Source organism: Periplaneta americana, chromosome 5 (assembly GCF_040183065.1).
Source record: "Periplaneta americana isolate PAMFEO1 chromosome 5, P.americana_PAMFEO1_priV1, whole genome shotgun sequence".
Classification (NCBI taxonomy): domain Eukaryota; kingdom Metazoa; phylum Arthropoda; class Insecta; order Blattodea; family Blattidae; genus Periplaneta; species Periplaneta americana.
This window is the reverse complement of record NC_091121.1, coordinates 45,704,372-45,728,496: the sequence shown is the minus strand read 5'-3', so window position 1 is coordinate 45,728,496 and position 24,125 is coordinate 45,704,372. Positions and strand designations below refer to the sequence as shown.

The 24,125-nt window shown below is 34.1% G+C and overlaps 1 protein-coding gene across 1 annotated transcript in view; it reads right to left on the bottom strand.

The window, feature by feature from the left end:
• Positions 1 to 13,451, bottom strand: part of LOC138699573 (uncharacterized) — a 61,801-nt gene extending 48,350 nt beyond the window's left edge. The window contains exon 1 of the mRNA XM_069825571.1: positions 13,389 to 13,451. Within this exon, the coding sequence (XP_069681672.1) occupies positions 13,389 to 13,397 (9 nt within the window). The 5' untranslated portion in view covers positions 13,398 to 13,451. The remainder of the gene's footprint in view (positions 1 to 13,388) is intronic.
• Between the last annotated feature and the right edge of the window lie 10,674 nt (positions 13,452 to 24,125).

The following is a 24,125-nucleotide window of genomic DNA, read 5'->3' as shown; positions in this document are numbered from 1 at the left end:
AGCTGACTTACAGTATATCTTCGAGTACCTCGCCTCTTTTCTCTAACTTCGCAGTTGCTTCCGGTAAAAGATAATGTGCCGCTGTAAATGCGAGAACATTGTTGATTTCTTGTTGACACAGAAATTTTTTCGCCTCGCGAATTGAACCAGCTTCTCTTCTACTCAACTGGCATTTCATCATAAATCATTTAAATGTATTTATGAAGAGTCTGATTCTCCGAAGAGATTCGCTTTACAAGAAAATATTGTTTAATTTGCGTAACTGTCCTTATGTATGAAATAAAAATGAAATTAGTGTGCCTCACTTATATATATATATATATATATATATATATATATATTGCTCGACCATGCTATAATACGCTCATTATATGTAACGTAACTGTACCTTAATGACATACATTAAAGTACTGCTATTCATTATGTTATTCCAACTAAGCATATACGATATTAATCGATATTGATTAATATCGTACGCGCAAGAACCCGCAAGCCTTGAAAGGAGCAATCCTAAATGGCAAGCATAAATTGCACAATCAACAACATATAGGCCTATTTAAAATAAAATAAATTCTGTTCGTGTTAATGTTAATAATCTAATAAATTTAGTTTATTTCCTGTGTTTTAATGTATTTTGATTTGAGGTTAAAATCGTCAAACCAAAGCCCTGCAAAAAATCAATAAATACGATGTACACGCAGAAGTGCTCCGTGCCTGCCATCTGTTGCATTACTTGGGAACACGCTGAAAAGACACTGTCATCTGTAGCAATAGTCGAGAACACGCTGAAAATACACTCATTGTCATAATTTCTCGCATACGCTCGTTTCATAAACATGCTCGGGTCTTAATTAGTATCATTATAGGTTCGTTGAATAATATACTATTAATGCATTAGAATTCGTACATTTTTTTATTTTCTTTGTACAAATTTATTTTATTAAGGGTAAATAATAGCAGAAAATCCATAACAAAGCAAATAAGGTAAAATAACCTTGAAATAGGCAACAGAAGATAAAATAGGCGAAATGAATACTGACTCTACCGTCCCCAATTCTGCAGGAATATGATTATTTGTATTTAATGCATTCATATATCCACCCAGTTAAAGATACATTAGCATAACTTCCGGAATCTAGTTTTACACGGACTCCCTATGTATACAGGAATGGACTCGTACATTATTGAATTTATGGCGTGGCTAACGAGAAAGACAGGCTTCGGCACGAATTGGAGTCACGTGATTATCATGGTCTAGTCATGGCCATATTGACAATCGCCTAATATAAATACATGTCATGTTCAAAGTTCTACAAAACAAAGGAATTGCTATATTAAACTCCTGTTAAAGGTGCATTTATATATAAACTTGTTCAAGGTTGGCCATGTTATGACTAAGAATGTGACGTCGCGCCATAGCCTGTCTTTCTAGTTAGCCACGATATATTGGATATGGCGTAAGTTTTTCCATGGCAACGGAATTCAAATTTCCGTCCCGCAAAATCCTTTAAATTTCCTATTAGTCTAGTCCTAATATAGACTTTTTAGAGACAATAAATACGAGTGACGTTATTCAACGGAGATACGGAGATATTCCTTTAATGAAAAACCAAGGAAATTTTCCAAGGTAGTTGCACTTATTTCCGACTTAATAATAATAATAATAATAATAATAATAATAATAATAATAATAATAATAATAATAATAATAATTTATTTTAACTGGCAGAGTTAAGGCCATTCGGCCTTCTCTTCCACTCAACCAGTATGATAGAAAATTACTACATTTATATGAATATAACATAATTAATACAATACAATACAAAGCAATACAATATAATACATAATTAATATAATAGAATGACAATTCTTTTTATGATCATAACAACAATAAAATAATTATGTAATAATAATAATAATAATAATAGTAATAATAATAAAAATAGTCATACCTAAATTAAAATAAATTATTAAACTCGATCACAATTATAACTTCAATTTGACTGCGCCCGTAAGAAATCGTTTAGCCTTTTCTTGAAAGTGGTTGTTGTCTGGCAGCCCCTAATTTTCTGGGGTAGAGAATTCCATTCACGGGGGACTGAGACAGTAAAAGAGGATGAATAGTGGGATGTTCTATGGGCAGGAATTGCTAGGATTTGGCTCTCCTGTGACCTGGTGTTTAGATTGTGATTGGAGGATAAGTAGTTAAACCGGGAACGAAGATAATTTGGAGTAGAAGTGTGGAGAACTCGAAACAGAAGAGAGAGCGAATGAAGTGTTCTACGTTTATTAAGTGGCAGCCGGGATAAAGATTTGAACGAGGGTGTAATATGGTCAAATTTGTGAGCATTGCTGATGAATCTGACACACACGCTGCAGCTTGTTCGAAACTTCGGTTGTCAAGTCTGTAAGTATTACGTCGCAATAGTCAAACAGTGGTAGTACGAGGGTTTGCACTAAAGTCTGTTTTAATTCTGGCGGGAGGAAGTTTCTGAATGGGCTAAGAGAATGCATGGTATAGCACACTCTCTTGGATATTTCCTTTATTTGGCATTCCCAATTTAAATTTTCGTCCAAGAAAATGCCGAGGTTTCTGACGACGTGATGGTACGGAATAGTGGCATTATTTACTGTATACTGTATTTACTGTTACTTACGCATGTGTCGAGAGAAATCGTTGAGTAGCCCGGAGAACATGGAACTTTCCTCTGAGGAGAAGTTGATGTAGTGGCGCTTTCTTCGGCCTTGCTCAAGTGCGAAGCGTACCGCACTTTGTTTATTGATACTCGGCCCAACGCGAGGCCCGCGACCCGGATTTCACCTGTCGCATCACACAGGATATGATTGAAGCGCTGCGCTGGCGGTGTTTGCATAACACTCTCACGTGTTACAACGCAGTTCACACTTTCCTAAATTTCTATCGCTTAAGTTCTTAATGGATCCATTTCCAAGCATCTGTGAATGATGTCTGTGAAAATGAATGGACCGCGGTTGTTTGAGTTATGCGGAAATAACAGTCTTGGAGCATTTAACATAGAATGTAACCAGAAGCGAGCTAGATTTGTGTAGTTTAATGAAAGTATGCTTGTAAATTGAATTAATCTGCTTACTTTGTATTGTATATGTTTGTATAGTTTTGGCCGATGAATTTTATATGCTTTAAATTGAATAGTAATCTGTATAGCTCTATTGATAAATTGTTTGTGTTTGTAATTCGAAGTAGTTTGCATGATATGTAGACTATTATCAATTTCTGTATATCACAACTGATTGAATTGTTTATGCCTTAAATTTAATTAACTTAGGTACTTGTTTAGTATTATACATATAGCTCAACTGATGAATGATCGTTTGCGTTTGTAAATTTAATAATCTGATTCGCTATGTATTGTATATTTTTAGTAGAGCCATCGATGTAGATCAGTTGGCAGACTCGCTGGGCTGCTGATCCGGAGCTGCGTTCGGGCTTGGGTTGGATCCCCCTTTGGTGTCATTGAATGTTTTCTTCCGAGGTTTTCACCAGCCGTGGGACTGAAGCCGGATGGTCTATGGTGAGTCCTCGGCATCAACCCCTTTGATTTGATTACCTGGTTGGGGTTTTCCGAGGTTTTCCCCAACCAAAAGGCAAATGCCGGGTAATCTTTTGGCGAATCCTCGGACCTCACCTCATCTCACTACATCTCGCCAAAATATTGTAAAAAATTGCACAAAATTGTAAAATTTGTGGAAAATTACTAAATTGTAAAACTGTAAAAATTTGTAAAAATTGTAATTGTATTATTGTAAAATTTTGACTTGTTCCACATCTTAAAGCTTCAGTGCTCATGTAAGATCCATGGAATAAAATAAATGAATGAATGAATGAGATCAGCTCTTTAATTCTAATATCTTTGTACCTACCTTTTAACTTACCTATAGGTGCCTGAAGTGACAATTTTGATCAGTTTCTGCGATTCTGGAATTTTATGATTCTTTGTTATTTATAGTTTCCAAAAAAAAAAAAGTGTTTAGCCTCTAAGCGCGTCGGAAGTGAAACTTCTTCAGTTGTAAATTTGTAATAATCTCTTTAAATGTTCGTACAATGAGAGACGAAGGTTAGGGTTAATTTTAACATGTTTTTCCTGATGATGATGACCATCATCATAATCATCATGAACCAGAATAATAGGACTTTTGTCCTGTTTCTTATAAATCACAAATGTGTTTCTAAATTCGCCATATTCTTCTCGGTCTTCCCAAATCTCGCTTGCCTCTGGATCGATACTGAAAAGCCAAGATGGGGAGACGATCTGGATTCATTCGGTTGATGTCCTCCCTCCAATGTAACTGATAATTGAAGGGTTCAGATCCATAATGGGCCAAGCGCCAATTATTAAACACGGAGAAAGCAAGGGTTAAAGTTAAGTGAATACCATAGTTTAATGAAGATTGACATATAATTTAGTTTTAATGTGCATATTTTATATTACTTGCTACATGTTTCCATTGAATCATTTTAACACTTGTTTTCTACGGTTTTAGTAAATGGCGCTTGGCCCACTGTGATTCTGAACCCTTCAATTGCAAATGTCATCAACAATGTTGCTAACATCTAATTTTTTCCCATAGTTATATTTCTCTATCTAATTTTGTTAAACCTAATACATGTAAATGTCTCAAGAATTGCATATGAGCAGCTTTTAACTTCTTACATAAGACTTAACTCTCACAGTCATATAAAAGGGCAGATTTCGATGCTATACTACTATGCAATCTCAATTTTGTAGTCAGCGACATTTGTTATCAAAATTTATTTTAGTAACACTATTTAACTGATTGATTTCTGCTGTTTTCCATCAACGTCCCTCTTTCATTCTCAGTAATTTTCTGAATTCAAAAACGAATACGGTAGCTAAAATCATATATTAAAAATGGAGCACACAAAACCAAATCAACTGTTCATAAATTGCTTTTCAAATATTTTATTAGCACTTGTATTAATTTCAAAGTCTCTATATGATTAACTATGTTTTAATTCTAAATCACTGACACCAGTTGATTGGGCATTGCGCTCTATGATTCTTCGTTGATTGACGGCGGAATAGGAGCATTCACTAAATTGTTGATACTGCAGAAGAGAGGTTCCAATAATACACCTTCTTTCCTTTCTCGCAATCGTAACAGTCTATTCTTTTTCGCTACCGGACTTACTCGTGTTAATTATGTACGTCTATGCGGCTTACAGCTGTTTCGGTGCTTCATCACACCATCCTCAGAGCCTACTAGATCTCGGCGTCATCTCGAACTTCTCTGCCTGTTATGTGGGTGCGTTTGATTGTTGAAAGGTGTTGAAAAGTGGAGTCAAATAGTGTGTGTGTGTACTGACATGGTGTAATGAAGCACCGAAACAGCTGTAAGCCGCACAGACTTACATAATTAACACGTTAAGTAAGTTTGCTAGTTAATCAATTACATATATTCAAGTGTAAGTAGTGTACGCAAGATTCAAAATGGATATTCTTTTTCGTTTTTGGATTCAATTTTTCTTAGTTTTTCTCAATTTTCGGTGTTCATTTACATGATTTCTTTCACGCCACGTTCTCGTTCCTTCAGTCTCTGATTTCGGCATATTTTCTAGTAAAAATCTTCTCAATAATATAATTTCACTCACTGGTTTCGATTATGTAACTTCACATCACTACACAGAAGATGTACTGCCCGACGGCAGCTCCACTCCTACTAAATTATATATTAATTTATGTAAATTGGTGGAAAACCGCAAACATCAGCAAAATTTATTTACGCGGTAACATAGCTCTGTAGCAACAACACGAAGGCCATCTTAAAACTTCCGTTACAGAATTTTGTGTAATAATGCTCAACCCGTGCCCTGCTTAAACAAATTTCGTTTCAGGAAGTATCACAAAGATGATACACCACTTTCTCATTACACGTTTTACGATTTCGTAATACTGTAATTACATTTCTTTTATCTTGTCATGCATTATACCACTGTTAACAGTTTATTTTCTTGAAGTATCATTAAAAAGATGTAACTACGTAAATGAAATCATTTTCTGCACGCTCTAATAATGAGATGAACTTCCTTTTCCTACATTGCACATTAATTATAACAAAAGTGAGCTATTTTACTTCACTTATAAGTCGTTTAAGTACGTCTATGTTGTTATTGTTATCAAATTTATATAAATTACCTCATATATTGGGATGTGCGATAACGTCGAGCTACAAGACGGTAGGTCGCGAGTTCGCTTCCCCATTGACCTAATCCTTTCGCCCGTGCTGTGGTCTCTAACAGAAATAAATACCAGGGCGTTTCTTTGGGGACAGAAGCGGCCATAGTACATCCCTACTGCTACTCAATGCCGATTATCTCATGAAGTAGAAGCCTGAACATTCCGCCATCCACATTAAGGATTTCTTGGGGGATTTCTAATGGGATTTCTTTGTTTTGTTTTGACTTCGAATGTAGTAATTATTTCTGATATTCTTACACTAATGAAAATTAGTGTACAAAATGCTAAAAAAGTATCGGTTGTTCATATCGAGATTCTAAGCATAATTCTTTCCCCGTCATTTACTATCTTCTTCGCAAGTTCAACCAGCATAACAAGAAGGGTTTACAAGTACAAGTATTCACCGCTAATCTTTAAGAAAGGGAAAGCCCGGAATAGCTTTGTGATCAGAGGAAAATAAAAACGTCAGTCTAAACTCGAAATAAAAAAAAGGAGAAATAATGTTTATATGATAATTTCCTCAAAAATGGTTATTATGCTAACCAGATTATTGTATGTATACCTAAAATCACGAAGAAAGTAGCGAGATTGAATAATTAGTAAAATAGGACTTATCACTATTTTAAATTAAAATGAAGGTCCGTTAATTTTATAATAAAATTATACAGTATTGCTGGCCCGCTGTTGTGCCTATGTGGATAACGCGTGCGCTTCTCGACCAAGTGGTCCGAGATTTGATTCCCGGTGTGGGCAATGGAAGAAATTTGTGGTCTAAGGTATTAAGCAATACTTATTCTTTCTTTCTTAGTCGCACTTGTAAGATGTTTAGTGTGTGATTTAGTGATTCTCTCTCCCCTACCTACAGGGGCTTGTAAGACGGAAAAAGGGAGGTTAAATCGACTAAGGAAGAGAGAATAAGTATTGCTTAATACCTTAGACCACAACACTATGACGCGGGACTACCTATTATTTATTTGTATGTATTTATTATTATTCCTATTATTATTATTATTATTATTATTATTATTACTATTATCATTATTATTATCATTATCATTATTATTATTATTATTATTATTATTATTATTATTATTATTATTATTATTATTTTCTGCAATGGCAGAACGTTATTTGCCCCGACTCTACGAGAGTGTTCATATATGTCGCTAGTGCAAGAAACGTAGACCACTGTCAGAGATTACCCATAATGCACCAGAGGCAGTGGATCTAGAACATGGGTGTCCAAACGCTTATAGAACCAGGACATTGCACGTCAAGCATGCTCTGCTAAGGTCAATAACTTTCCATATAAAATAGGAAAAACGACCTTAAAGAATATGCGCTGCGGGTTGCTTACGCCAGGGGTTACCTCGTACGAGTTACAATTGAATATCTATGATCTAGAATATATTCTGATGAATAAAGATGATGATGATGATGATGATGATGATGATGATGATGATGATGATGATGATGAATTAGGCCTATTGGGATGCCACAAGGGAACCAGAGTACCCAGAGAAAACTCTTTCTTGCCTACAGCACGGGCTTGCCCGACAAGTTATAAAGTCAGGATAGGTCGACCGGGATTTGAATCCGAGCTCCCTGACTTATAAGCCAGCACGCCAGCACAGAGCCACCATGGCGGTTATTATTATTATTATTATTAGTAGTAGTAGTAGTAGTAGTTCTTTTGGTTGGTTATTTAACGATGCTGTATCAACTACTAGGTTATTTAGCGTCGATAAGCTGGGTGAAAGCGAGATGATATTTGGCGAGATGAGGTCGAAGATTCGCCATAAATTACCTGGCATTCACCTTACGGTTGAGGAAAACCTCAGAAAAAACCCAACCAGGTAATCAGCCCAAGAGGGGATCGAACCCGCGCCCGAAGTAGTAGTAGTAGTAGTAGTAGTAGTAGTAGTAGTAGTAGTAGTAGTAGTAGTAGTAGTAGTAGTAGTAGTAGTTAAGGAGTTTAATGTGTTTTATGCAGGATATTTACACCGAAAATAAGTTAGCATGAACTCTTTTTGCTGGCCCTCTCACTGCTCCCGCCGCATCGCCGCTGCTCCAGGCCAGGAAGCTGTGTGCTTCCGTCTTGAGCTGTTGGTGCCCGATGAGGCGCGAATCCGCAAGGAAGAGAACTGAGGCCCTTTCTCCAGTTAAACACGTTTATAACTGTCGCCCAACGGCTATTTCTATCATTATTATTATTATTATTATTATTATTATTATTATTATTATTATTATTATTATTATTATTATTATAGCGGCCTGATAGCTCTGTTGGTATAGCAGCTGGCTACGGACTGGAAGGCCCGGATTCTATCCCGGGTGGTGACGGAATTTTCTCCTTACCAAACTTCCAGAACGTACCCGAGGTTCATTCAGCCTCCTATTAAATTGAGTACCAGGTCCTTCCCAGGGGGTAAAATGTGGTCGGAGTGTGGTGACGACCACACCACCTCATTCTAGTGCCGAGATCAAGAAAGCATGGGGCTTTACCTCCATGCCGCCAAATGTCTTCATAGCGTGTGAAGGGGCTACATTTACCGTTATTATTATTATTATTGTTATTATTTTTATTATTATTATTATTATTATTATTATTATTATTAAAAGAAACATATAAGGCTGCGGTAGTATAAGTTATATATATATATATATATATATATATATTTATTTATTTATTTAACCTGACAGGATTAAGGCCATAAGTCCTTCTCTTCCATCCTACCAGATAGCACATATAAATACAAAAAAGAAGTACAAACACTGATGAAAATAAACACATATGTAAAATTTGTACAATGAACGGGTATGAATAAGAGAAAATGAGAATCTGTGGTGAGGTTGCTGAGGTCAGTGACTGGATTTCTCTTCTCGATTACCATATGAATATGCACATATATACATTATATACATATATATTATGTATAATGAAGAAACCTAGCGGTTCTGCTGTACTGCCTGATTTTAAATCGATGCACGATTTCTGACACTTCGTTTACGAAAGAAAGAAAGAAAGAAAGAAAGAAAGAAATAAAGAAAGAAAGAAAGAAAGAAAGGAAGAAAGAAAGAAAGAAGGGAAAGAAGAAAGGAAGAAAGGAAGAAAGGAAGAAAGAAAGAAAGAAAGAAAGAAAGAAAGGAAGGAAGAAAGAAAGAAAGAAAGAAAGAAAGAAAGAAAGAAAGAAAGAAAGAAAGAAAGAAAGAAAGAAAGAAAGAAAGAAAGAAAGAAAGAAACTAATATTTTAAGAAAAAACGCAGTTTCTTCATTTTTATGTATTTATACAACGGCTAGGGTTAGCCTACGTAAATTTTGAAACTAAAATTTGGCATGGAGAATTTTCAACTATTAGCGCAATTCTTGATGTTTGCGAAATCTGGTCACACTTTCTGTTAATACGGTGGCGTCATCCAAGCACTCTACGTCACGGAAGCGATAAGAACTCCACTGTTCCGCTTAAGCTGGAAATATGTACAGTAAATGTAAAAGCTTAACAAAACAGTCAACATAATTTTAATTTAATAGAATATTATTATTCCTACACAAATGGGATGATTAATAAATGCGTGGAGTGTAAAAAAGTTGCTAATTGAACATAGTATAATCTTAAAGTATTTAACAGTCAATAATAGTAACCACGGCCTACTGGTATACCCACAGATCCTAAACACACAGATGTTAAAACGTGTATAAATAAACTTAACATATAACTGAAAATAAAAATAAAGAAGGCCGTGACAAAATATATAAACCGCAGTAAGTTTACTATTTTAGTGTAATAAGGCCCGTTCACAATGAAAATTAAACGCAAATGTTAATGTAATCTTCAAACCTTGTACATTTTTATGTAATGAAGACATTTAAAATAAATTAATTAAACTTAAAATTATACGTTAACTTACGACCTTGCGAACTCCAGACGTTTAGGTCTAATTTTTAGTGGAGCTATCAGAGACAGACACTCAAAGCAAAGAAAATCACTGATGAAGAGACCACATCTGATAAAATTAAGTCGTTTGACGAAAAATTTATAAATTATTTTATTTCAGCAGCATAGATGTCTTTATGACAAAAAATATAATTCATATAAATATGTAGAACTGAGAGAAAATGTCTGGAAATGAATTGCAACGGAATTGAACTCTGAAGGTAAGCGAATGAGCGTAAGAATGACAAACTTTTATTCAAATGAACGTATAGGGTTTTTCGTAAGTGGGAGGTAACTTTAGTCGCACATATTTTATACATTTTCTACATAATTTTAAGTCCTTCGACCCTCCTCTCATTAAATGTCGTAGGTTTGCTCAAGAACACACTTTTCTTCTGACAGCTTCACAAACAATAATCTGCCATGTTAATATCTGGCGATATTGCAGGCCAAGTTAAAGGAAAGTGCCTGCTGATAACACGATCACAAGAAAAATCAGAAAAAAAAAACTCGTTGTCATGGTGATACTAAAAACCTCATTTCTTCTGTAATAGGCTAATGCCAAAATTTTTAAGATTATGTAGAAATGGAGAAAATATGAGAATTAAATTTATCTCTCACTTTTGAAAAAATCCTATATATAACGGTTTTTTTTCTCAATTTTCTTGTGGTCGTGTTTTCAGTAGGCACTTTCCATTAACTTGGCCTGCAATATTCCTAGATATTAACGTAGCAGATTATTGTTTGTGAGTCGTGATACTAAAAATCCTATTTCTTGTGTAATAAGCCAATGCCAAAATTTTTAAGATTATGTAGAAAATGGAGAAAATATAAGAATTAAATTTATCCCTCACTTTAAAAAAAAATCCTATATATATATATAGTCGACCTGGTTAGAGAGTTGGTATAGCGCTGGTCTTCTATGCCCAAGGTTGCGGGTTCGATCCCGGGCCAGGTCGATGGCATTTAAGTGTGCTTAAATGCGACAGGCTTATGTCAGTAGATTTACTGGCATGTAAAAGAACTCCTGCGGGACAAAATTCCGGCACATCCGGCGACGCTGATATAACCTCTGCAGTTGCGAGCGTCGTTAAATAAATCATAACACACACACACATATATATATATATATATATATATATATATATATATATATATATATATAAAACTTTAACCTAAATTGCATGATAGAGTTCCCGCACATACACATTTTGCTAGTCTTATGTTCTCTTCCTTCATTGATTATCATTTAGGCCAATATTAAGTTTTTACTATGAATGACAACAATCTTTTTTTATTTCGCTGTTTAATTAAACGTCATAATTTGCACGCTTAATTTTCATTGTGAACGGCTCTATATTCTTATTAATGTTATGAAGTAAAAGCATATTAGTAACTTAAAATCAGTTAAAATCTATACTAATAATAAATCTTTAGCCGAAATTTTTCTGGTAATTTTCGATTTTCCAAAAATAATTGGTCCTAACATATATAACTAACCACCCTGAAAGCGAAAATCGCTTTTTTTAAATTTTTGTTTGTATGTCTGTCTGTCTGTCTGTCTGTATGTTTGTTACCTTTTCACGCGATAATGGCTGAACCGATTTCGATGAAAATTGGAATATAAATTAAGTCCGTTGTAACTTAGATTATAGGCTATATGGAATTCAAAATACTTTATTTAAAAGGCGGGTTATAAGGGGGCCTGACTTAAATAAATCGAAATATCTCGCTTATTGCTGATTTTTATGAAATATGTTGCATAACAAAAGTTTCTTTAAAAATGATTTCTGATAAGTTTTATTCTCTGAAAAATTTTTATAGAACTGATATTTAATGAGATAAATGAGTTTTAAAATTAAAATAACTGCCATCTAAGGCGGTGTATTGGAATAAAAAACAAATGACTTCGTCTATAAGGGGCCTTGGACACAACAATCGAAAGCTATGAAACATACCCTACAGACAATGTTTCTGTGCTTGTATGAAGTAATATCAGAAGCTAAATTAACCGATTTGTGTAATTAATTATTATTTCATCATTGGAAAGTGTAATTTCTCTGGATGGACATAATGCTATAATGTTATTACAGTAACTTGTGAGTGAATTGAGGACAGGTAAGATTAAAATAGCTTCTTATGCACAGAAAACTTGATAGGTTATTCTGTATATTCATTTCCTGTATTTCGTATAATAATGTTTATGAACATATTCATTTTTATCTCAGAGAATTAACGAACAACGAGAGTGTATTGATTTAGTATGCAGTAATAGTACGTTAGCTTAGCAATCCATTATTTTATAATTCGAATTTTAAATATGCTCAATTGAATCGTGTTAAAATACATAAAATACATATGCAATAAATGCTATGCAAAAAAATTGGGTAATGAACCAAGCAGATTATGTTGCGCTGTTGTAAAAGTTGTTCCTCCTGAGATTCAAGAGCTCCCACAACAAATTAAAAACTTTCTAATTCGAGTACATCCGTTATCAACACACTTTTTCACAATATAATATAATATAATATAATATAATATAATATAATATAATATAATATAATATAATATAATATAATATAATATAATATAAACATAATAATAAATCTGTAGCCAAAATTTTTCTATTAATTTTCGCTTTTCCAAAAATAATTGGTAATAACAATTAAGAAACATGTTAAAGGAATTGTCATTGCGCCAAATGAGTGGTCCCTGGATCAAAATGATCGCATTTTAATATTTTAAATACAATTTAAATTAAGTAACATATTAAACAATTTATCCTTCTATCAAACACGAATGTTCCCTGGATCAAATGTCCTATTTTAATTATGTAATTACTTTATATTTATTTCTAACGGGTGCAGCGGAGCGCACGGGTACGGCTAGTAAAATAATAAAATGAAAATGCTATCATATTATTTCTTTTTTTCTGGAATTAATCTCATGTTTCCTGAAGTCCTCGGAAAACAATACACATTTCCTGTGGGAATATTAATGTGTATACTTACGGACAGACGGCGTGTCGAAGGCATGTATACATGTAAAGATCTCGAAATCAATATTTTCATAGCACCACGATATTTCTGCTATATATTTCGTATAACGAGAAAGTAAAAGTAGTTCATTGAACTTCACCTTGGCATGTTGGAGTCCGAGGAAAGTCACGACCGCCAGTATGATAGAGCAGTACAGTAGTGTGGTCCTTGGTACTCACCTGCTTCATGGCTCGAATGCGTCGTCTTCCGGAGCGGCTGTGGCACTGCAGCCTCCGCGTGCGTTCCCGGCCTCATGTACCAGCCATCCCCTCCTCTGAGCGCGACCGGTCCTTGATTCAGCGTCGTTAAACCAGACAGCAGTTCCCAGCATTGTGTGTTACAATTAAAATAATTTAGAGCACAATTAAGACCGGGACGTCCAGGAAGTGAAAATCAGCACCACGCCATGCAGGCAGCAACGAAAGCGTAAGCACCGTCCATCCGATGAATCAATTCGGTTAGCTTAGAACCTCACGAACAAAATAGGAGTTTGAAAAAATCAGTCACTCACTTGCAACATTTCAAATTTTAATTTTCGCTGCGGAGTAACGGTCAACATGTCTGACCGTGCAACGAGTGGCCTGTGTTCAAATCCTGGTTATCTGGTTGAGTTTTTCTGGGGTTCTCCCTCAACCCATTAAGAACAAACGCTGGGTAACTTTCGACGCTGGACCTTGGACTCATTTCGCTGGCATTATCACCTTCATTTCACTTAGACGCTAGATAACCAACGAAGTTGATAAAGCATCGTAAAATAAACCAATTAAAAACAGTCCGGAATATGTATGATAAGACTTTCTTGTGTTAAATTCTAACGTACCTTGTTTACATGTTTCGACCTATTTATGGTCATCCTCAGAACTGGTCGTTGTTGGTCTTGGCGCCTCTTGTTTTGTTTCCTGTGAGGGTGTGTTCGTGTGATATAATGTAGAGTCAAAGAGTGCTTGTGTTCTGAAATTGAGTTGTGTGTTGAGAATTTCGTTGGGGTGTGTTTTCGTGTGTCTGTGTACTTCATATTGTTCTAGTGTGTTTAGACATGGAAATACTACACATCCAACCAAAAAGCCAGAAACACCCCAACGAAATTATCAACACACAACTCAATTTCAGAACACACACACTCTTTGACTCTACATTATACTACACGAACACAACCTCAAAGGAAACAAAACAAGAGGCCCCAAGAGCAACAACGACCAGTTCTGAGGATGACCCATAAATAGGTCGAAACATTTACCTAAACAAGGTACGTTAGAATTTAACACAAGAAAGTCTTATCATACATATTCCGAAGTGATACAATGTTAAAAGTTGTATAATCAAGATTATAAAAGAACAGTAGTAAGTTTTCAAGCGGTAGCAATTCCCCATAAAAATCCAGAGGACCTTCGATTAACTGCAGGAAGTGGATATTATTTCTTTCGGTGTCGTCCTTTGTTATCTTAAATACTGAGCTTGCAACATAATATAGTTAGCACAGAGTGCCATCACATGTAAATGTCTGAATTTTGGTCATAACTTCAATGAACTCATATCAAAATCTTACCTTAAAATGCGTACCTACATAATCTTCATAAATACAAAAAATGGCAGGGGATTCATCGAATCGCTATAACTGCGTGAAACATTTATGTTGTTCGTAATTTTTGTCGTTATCTTGCTTGGGATTGTGAGGATGTTTGGGATTTGAAATAAAAGTTTGATATTTATTTTTATTTTGTCTTTATACTCCCCTCATTTAAATATAGCTAAGCGTTTAACTAGGCGGAGCCTTCTCGTTAATTACTTCATAATTGCTTCCTCATTCCATGAGGCCAAGTCTCCAGACAACAATGTAATTAATAGTCGCAAACCACGGCCTACTTGATGCTCGCTTCGCGAAAACAAGCGAGAAGGGAGCATCAAGACGGCCGTGCGAAAACATTCTCAAATCAATATGACACCAGTGAGTTGTATAGAGAATTTGATTAATTTGAAAATTAATACTACAGTTAAGTACTTTAGAACTAGAGTACATTAAATTAACCATTCCTCTGTTTATACTCCCCACATTTACTAATTACCCCATTTGTGTACGAACAGTATTTTTTATTAAATTAAACTCAAGTTCAATATTTCGTTTAAAAAGTGTTTCATATTAAACTTTTCCAAGTCCATCTGATACCGAAGTGACACATCTACAGCAACTGTTTTAACACGGTCCCTTTGTATAAAAATATAAATAACTGAAACGAAGAAGAATCAAAATATATTTTTCATTTATTAATTAATAAGTCATCGTTACTGTTCAAATTGCCTGTATGAAGAGATATTCCGAATGACTAGGTAGTTTCCATATCCTAGGCCATAAATGAACATATTAAGGTATAATACATTGCAGGCGGCATCGATGCAACTCCCTCCCATAAGGGACAACATTGTATTTTTTTTTACAATAATTTTTCTCCAGTGGTTTACAGGAAAATATTCTGCTTTAAAATACTTTGGGTACAGTATGGGTACCGGTAATGTTAAATTAAGACACTGAAATATTATAGAAAATTATAGGATACTTATTTTTCCTAATAACTTCATTACTTTAATTTCTATATACAGGGTGCGAATTAAGATTTCTTGTGAGGGGGGGGGATAAAATCCTAGATAGAGAATACCATACATATAATAATAATAATAATAATAATAATAATAATAATAATAATAATAATAATAATATTGATAATAATAATAATATTATTATTATTATTATTATTATTATTATTATTATTATTATTATTATTATTATTGCTCATTGCTTGGTCGTACTGAGTTGTTTGTCTTGTATCTTGATCATAATAATTATTATATCCATGAGCAGACTTAAGATAAGATGTGTAATTCCTGAGTTATTGATTTTTGTCAGTTTGCCGGTGATGATAATACATCAACATTATTTTCTTTGCTTACTTTTCACTTCATAAAGTATACTCGTATTGAAACTATTGAATCGGTCGGAGCTAAAAGGAACTAAGTCAAAATATGCTGTTTTGGGTTATGCAACAATTTGAACAACGGATGTCATGAGCATCGAACGGTGAAAAAGGAACTAAGACTTTTAAATATTCGTTTGTCTTCTATAACATAAAAATATAATATTTGTGTTATTAGTGGAATGTTTTTTGCTTCTCCTGAAAAGTTGTGAAAAGTGACTTAGTTCCTTAATTATATTTTGTGAGGGGGATAGAAGTTATCCCTGGCAGGAATGTTATTATGGATTTATGAGAGGGGGATAACTTTCCAATAGGGATAAAATCCCCCATACCCCTCGTTAATTCGCACCCTGCCTATATAAATGTTACAAGCAATTATGAGAATTTCCTCGAATCTCCTATTATCTTCTGCCGAAGATTTCCCCAACTATAAGACAAATCTCATGCAATCCTACGGTGAATCCTTGAATTTATTCCGCCAAATACCACTTTGCTATCACCAATTTCATCGAAGCTAGGTAATCGCAACATTGTTGTGCGAGTTACGACCGAAAACACTATTAAATGACACTCTACAGTTTTTTTTTTAATTTTATCTGAAAGGACAAATTTTTTATCCAATACTTCATTTATTTTATTTAAACTCCTGAGTCCTAAGAATGTAGTTTACTATACAATACTTCATACATGATTATGATACAAGATATATGTGCAGTATAGTATAATATACTTGCATTTCTGCCCTAACTGTAACCCCAGATCACATATAGATTGCTCTTTTCTATGTTAAAATCGGTTGCACTTTGAAGAGAACAACCGTCAGGATCGCCACCCGACCGCCGTAAACGAACACGAGATGGCAGTACAGTCGCTAATGCAATTCAAATAAACAACTACAAAACATGCTTGAAATAGAATCATTCTACGACATTATACAGAAATTTACAGAAAACTTTCATAAGGACTTGCTGTACCACACCAATCCTCTGATAAGAGCCCTGGCAACAAGAGTATAAAATAACAACTACCGTCAAGATCGGTCACCTCAATTAAATATAAAATGTTCCTGCTTGTTAACCATCTCTGTTAAAGTAAAAACCTTTTAAGGCTGACACTTATGTACCATACATGTTCCTGTTAATAATAAAAAAAAAATGGGAGTTATGACGTGACTCCTTATGTAACAACTAGATGGCAGCATAGTAAACCTGATAAAAGTTGTTGCCGTCAAAGCCTATAACGCCTAGCAATCTGGGTATATATGATCTAGGTTGTAACCTACAGAATTGTTTCAGCATTTTTCCTAATTTGAGTGACTCTTTTTGAAGCGTAGAATTGTATTGAACTTTAAAAATAAAACAACAAAAGTCTCGGGACTTAGGAGACTAAGAGGCACTATAGTTATGTTTACTGCTGTAACAAATTTGTTGTTGATGTTTTGTTAATCGTTGTGTTGTGAAAGAAGTTATTTATTGATGAAGTCAACATAAAATAAGATGATCTTAACAGAATATGGGAGAACTGAGATCCTGATAATGATAGGATTTGATGACAGAAAACGTAGCCTACACAACAAGAGCTCTGCAGTTAAGAAGTTTCCTGCCCATCGCGTGACTGTTTGTAATGATTCTTCTGTGCTGCTGACAGCACAACTTGGACGGAAATCGCAACCAAGAATAAGAATAATTCTATTACCTAGCTACATAAAAACTAATTTCTCTGGAGAAATAATTTTTCTTTCCATACGAACTATACCATTCCCGTGACATAGCTGCCTGGTGTAAGGCGTCGTGTTGGACAAACGAAGAACAATGAGCGCTGATTCGAGTCTTCACGGAAGAAATTCCCTCATAAATTTTCGTCCAGTGTATGGAACTGGTGGCCACCCAGCATCGTGATGAATTTGGAGAGCTGCTATGATTAGCTAATTTGTTTTCATAAGCCAGATATAACTGCTGGGACAGAGACGTCATTTGGAGATGGCAAGGGAGACAATTCCCCCCCCCCCAAATTAAGATTAAAAAAATAAATAAAAATTGATTAGTACTACTAAAGAAAAATGTGGAAAGTGCACTTTGATATTAACTGTAGCCAGCAATTCCTTATTTGAAGTAGTTCTTTTTGTTTAATAAGCGCAATGTAATTAGTTATATTTTTTAAAGGCTGAAAGCATATATTCAGAATCTTTCTGGACCTGATTGAAGGCAAAAAGCTTTCCCTGGTTTTTATATATAGAAACACAACAAACATTTGGGTTTTTGAGCTGTTTTTAAGAGTATTTAATATGCTAATAAACTACGTAAATCCTCAATATAGTAGAACCTCTATTATCCGTGGTAATGAAGGGTGTGAACTGAACGGTTAATCGAAAAAATCGGATAATCCATATCATAAAATATTTTCGTAAATTAAGTGGACAATACTTGTACTTTCGTAATTTTCTCCGTGATCTTGTGTTTAATTGCAAGGTAGTGGATCAGAAATTCACTCATTCAAGTTCGGTTTTCAACGACTGGTTTTAAGGGGCAAGGAAACTCCTTGTATGTCAGCGGAAAGATAGGAATAGTAAAGGTCTCATGTTGTAGATTCGCATACTTTATACACTTCATCCTTGACTTCTTATTAAATTGCGCACAGTTGTAACACCAGTCTCGTATTCTGATGCGAGATGAATCACAGTTTCTCTTTCCCCAAACTACTCAATTGTTTGCACTTTTATCGATAGTTAGCAGAACACGTTTTATTTTGACATTTTATACAGAAGTTGAGTAGACCATACTGTGTAAGTGAAAAGGCATGTAATAACACTCTCTAGTAAAAATACGTTCATATGTTTCTGCAGCAAAAAAAAAAAAAAAAATAAATGCGAGAGACAATCGGATAATCCGTCAATCGGTTAATAGAGTGACGGATAATCGGAGTTCTACTGTATTGGAAAACAAATGCACACGCAAAGTGCAGTCGACCTGGTTGGCAAGTTGGTATAGCGCTGGCCTTCTATGCCCAAGGTTGCAGGTTCGATCCCGGGCCAGGTCGATGGCATTTAAGTGTGCTTAAATGCGACAGGCTTATGTCAGTAGATTTACTGGCATGTAAAAGAACTCCTGCGGGACAAAATTCCGGCACATCCGGCGACGCTGATATAACCTCTGCAGTTGCGAGCGTCGTTAAATAAAACATAATATATATATTCCGCAAAGTGCATCCCTCAAAGTACACGCGCGCTATCTATTGGTGTTAGTTTAGGATACCCCTATTGTGTAAGCTTCTCGTACAGTACGTACACCAGCCATTCTTTTCAGCGTGTTCGTAACTCAATGAGACAACGAACAGAGGAATGCAATATGGAAGGGGTGGATATTTCGAACATTTATTGTAAGATAATCAAAAGAATGCAACATTACAGGAAATTCAAACAAAATGTGATAAATCAGAAATTACGAATTTCCGGACCCATGTTTATACAACCTTTCCTTCTGTTGTACATATGAGGAATCCAACCTTGTAATTTTTCCATGTATTTTTAAGCACACTGTAGATCCTCAATATGATCAAAATGCAACAGTTCAGGAGAAAGCGTTGTACGCACATAAACGGGAAGAAAGGATGTCCAAAACTTTCTTCTCTGTTAGGAATGCTGAAAAAAAGGTACTTCCGTTAAATCTGAAATTGATCATAGATAATCGTGTAATGAATGAGTGAAGAAAACACGAAACTAAAAAAAAGAACTTTGCCGTTGATATGGTTGCAGAGACACTTGTATGCCTACGCGTCAATCAAGTCTGGTGGAGTTAGGGAAGGAAGTAGGTCGAAGCACTCCTTTCTTACGCATTATGACCTTGTCAGGACTTGGCCTTTTGCCCTTCAGGAGATTTCAACCTTAGACACTATAGAAGAACGTGATGGGACTTCCATAATGTGAAACAGACACGAAGCCGGACCTCCGACTATGACAAACGAGTATCACATATTTGCGCTAGATAGAGTTCGAACCCACGTACTGACCAAAATGTTCAGTCTATCACACACTTATTTATTAAATACTATTCCTTGAAGAGGCGGTGCATTGCTTTCGATGGGAAGCACAGACGATGCGACCTGAATAAGCCGACGAATGTGAACGAATCTCACTCCGACTCATCTTACTAAATACTCTCTCGCTATCACCAATTTCACTGACGCTAGGTAATCTTGCAATTGTCGTTAAGTAAGATTAAAAAATTAGCCGTCGAGTCTGAAAGTTTGCTGAAAACTACGTATTTCCTTTATACATGGTTTACGCTAGAAAATATTTAATTGACGCAAAAGTGCACAAATGGAAAATTATATTTGTGCAAATTGCGAAATGCTTGTGTAATACCTATTTTATAATTAATTAATTGAGCAGAAATAGACAATTAATAAAGTATGCGAAAACAAAAAGTTACAGTACGGAATTTGTTTCTTGGAGTTTTATTACTAAAGCCCGGATTTTTAAGCACAATCAAACAGTAAAATAAACAAGCAAATAAGCACGAAAAATGGTGAAAATAAACACCAAAATAAGCAAAAACGAAAATAAATAAATAAATAAATAAAAATATTTTAGATTATAATCAAAACTAAAATTTATATCGCTATCAATTTATTAAGAATGCTTAATCCAACATCGAGGTCGCAAACCCATTTATCAATAAGAACTCTCAAAAAAGATTACGCTGTTATCCCTAAGGTAATTTAATCTTATAATCAACAAATTCGGATCAATCATTCATAAATAAATGTATTCTATTAAAAAAGAGTTAATTAATTCTTCCCATCACCCCAACAAAATATATTAAATGCTAAATAAAATCAAGCAAACAAAAAAAAAAACAAATAAATATATGAAAACTCTATAGGGTCTTCTCGTCCCATAAATAAATTTAAGCTTTTTAACCTAAAAATTAAGTTCAACAAAAATAATAAGAAACAGTATATTCCTCGTCCAACCATTCATTCCAGTCCACAATTAACAGACTAATGATTACCAAAATAGATAAACCCAAGGCACCTTCACAAACAGAAAATGTTAAAAAAAACTATTCTAAAAAACAGTTCATAATTAAAACCATTTAAATAAACATAATTCTTGATGGATAATTCAGTCATTAATATTTCTTTTATGTTTTTTATTTATATTTTCTATGTCTGATATAATATGTAATGGGCCTTAATTACGCAAAACATTTCAGGGGGCCCGCGAAAATGAAGAGTGATCTTTAAGGGCTGTGTTACGTTGGAAAGGTTGGGATCCGCTGTTATAGAGAGAATATTATGAAATTCCATGTGATTATTTCGCGTACGAGCCTTAGGCCATTTGCATTAACGTCAATAGAATCTGTCTGTGTGGTTAGAGAAGACTTGACAAAAATCAGGGACACTGGAAACTTGATTTTTCCGTCAAATCGTACAAGTACGCTTCGCAGTAGTTTGTTTATCTCGTGTCTAGAGGCATGAAGACCTCTTTTCGCAAGCTGTCTCCCATACTGGTTCCTCACCAGTCTGTCACTTTCCATTCTTGTCGCACGTGCATTCCACCAAATCAGTCGATATCAGTAGGATTTCCCTAGCTCTCACTTGTTCCGTATACATGGATCTCAGTAACACACGTCTCGGAAATATTTCAGAACAACGATTTTTAGATACGTAAATAAATATTAGAATTACGTGAAAATACTGTCCTTCATGTAGAGCATTTTAGAATTGCATATCATTTGCTCAAATGTATGCACCTAATGCATTGTACTTATGGGGTTATTATAAAGTAATTAATATAATTATAATTAATGTAATTTATAGACAGATTGAGCAATCAAGATGAAGTAAGGTGCTATGGAACAAATACTTCCAATAGGTGAAGTGAATAAAAAGTAGTAAATGCTGTTATCTCTAGTTTTTAAGCAAATACTTGCATTCTAGTGAAAAAAAAGGTTCAGTATGGACTTTCATTTATTAGTAAGTACTCAATATTAAGGAAATACTGGTACAATTAGTACTTAACTGAGTTTAATCAGTACTTTTGAATAAAAGTAAGTACTTTTACTTATTTGTATATGCCAGCAAGTACTACGAAATTTTCTAATATGTTACATACCATGATTATGTTTTAAAGTACCGGTAATTGTAACACCTCATTACGTCATTAATAATGACGCATTTATGAGAGTGAGAGTAGACAAAATGAGTCAAAACTAGAGAAGAAGATCACCAGAGTTTGTTCAGATTCACGGAGAAAAATATGAAGTGGTTTGTATCTTACTTTTTGAAAGAAAATAATGAAACATGAAGAGGGGCCTTAACCAACAAACAGAATATGGAAATTTCTCTTAGATTTTTAGTGATCCTGGCTATCAAATTGGTGTTGTTAAAGATATTGATGTTCATCGCACAACATTATGCAAATCATTCCAATTCCTTACAATATTTTATTTATTTATTTATAAATTTATTTATTTATTAGTTTATTTATTTATTTATTTACCTACTCATCTATTTATGTATTTATTTGTTAATTTTTATTTATTTTTATTTATTTATTTATTTATTTATTTATTTATTCGCTTATTTATTTGTTTGTTTGTTTACAATATTATGTACAATTATTATACAAAAAAACAATTGCAGAGAGAAAAAGTAAATAAAAAAATAAATTAAAAACACAAATATAAAAATGCAAAAAGATCGGAAGAAAAATGCAAGTACAAAGATAAAATCGCAATAGATACAAAAAAGTGCTAAATAAATAATGACTGTCTATTTTTCGAGTCAGAACTCACACTGAATAACTAAAATTAATTAAGTCGCTAAAAATTACTAAAAGTTTGTTAAAATAAAAAAATTGAGGTTATATAAACCTCATGGACACTGTTGATTGTTTTAAAATATCATGACCGACTTTGAATAATTGGTGATAATAATTGTTATAAAAACCATGGTCTACTATAATTAGCCTATTATGTAGCTTGTACAATAGGTAATTAAATAGGAAGTAGTTACTGGAGTTTTTTTCAGAATCGACTTATAAGCACTAATTAAAGATTATTTACTGATACAAAATTAAGAAAAACTAATACTTGTAAGTATGAACTAGCAGTAATTACTAGTACCTACTAGTACTTAATAAAACTAGTATCTACTTAATTTTTATTCACTTAACCTGTTGTTTTGATGCAGCAATTAAGCTTTGAGAAATAAACAGGAGTTTGTTAGTTACTTGGCTTCTTTATTACACAGTTTCCGTGTTTGAGAAAACGGTCTTATACCTTCAAACAAGAATTGGTTTGATGCAATGTTATTATGAATATGATAGAAATTTCACTACCGGATTAAGAAGATTTCGGACAAAAATGCATCTGAGAAACGGCCCTTGTATCATGTTTTCTTAACGTGCATTAATTAAGAAGTTTGAAGAAACTGGTTCAGTTTATGATAGAATGATATCAGGGAGACCAAGAATTAGTGATATTCAGGTTGCAGAGGTTCTTCATGGAAACCAAAGCCTAGGTAGAGAAAACCGTTATCAGTCAGCAGTGCAAATATGTTGAGAAAATGCCATACAACACCGTTTGGAAAAAAAATTTCTCAACCTCCTGAAAATACATCCACATAAACTGCAAACGATATTTGTACTAAAGACAGTTGAGAATGAAAATAAATATAACTTTTCATTACCTCAGATGGAAACTGAATCGGAATGGTTATCTCGAATGTGAATTTATGAGTACAATTTACTGTCAGTGATGGAGTTAATAATCACAGTTCTTGTCGAATATGGACAATAGACAATCCACGTACATAGAGTATATCCATTCTTAACACATTCTATAGACGCTTAGTTAATGTTGATTGCTCAGTTTCTTTGGCAATTGTATTAATTTTAACTTTGTTAGCTACTTTATAATAAATCTGTATAATAATAATGATAATAAT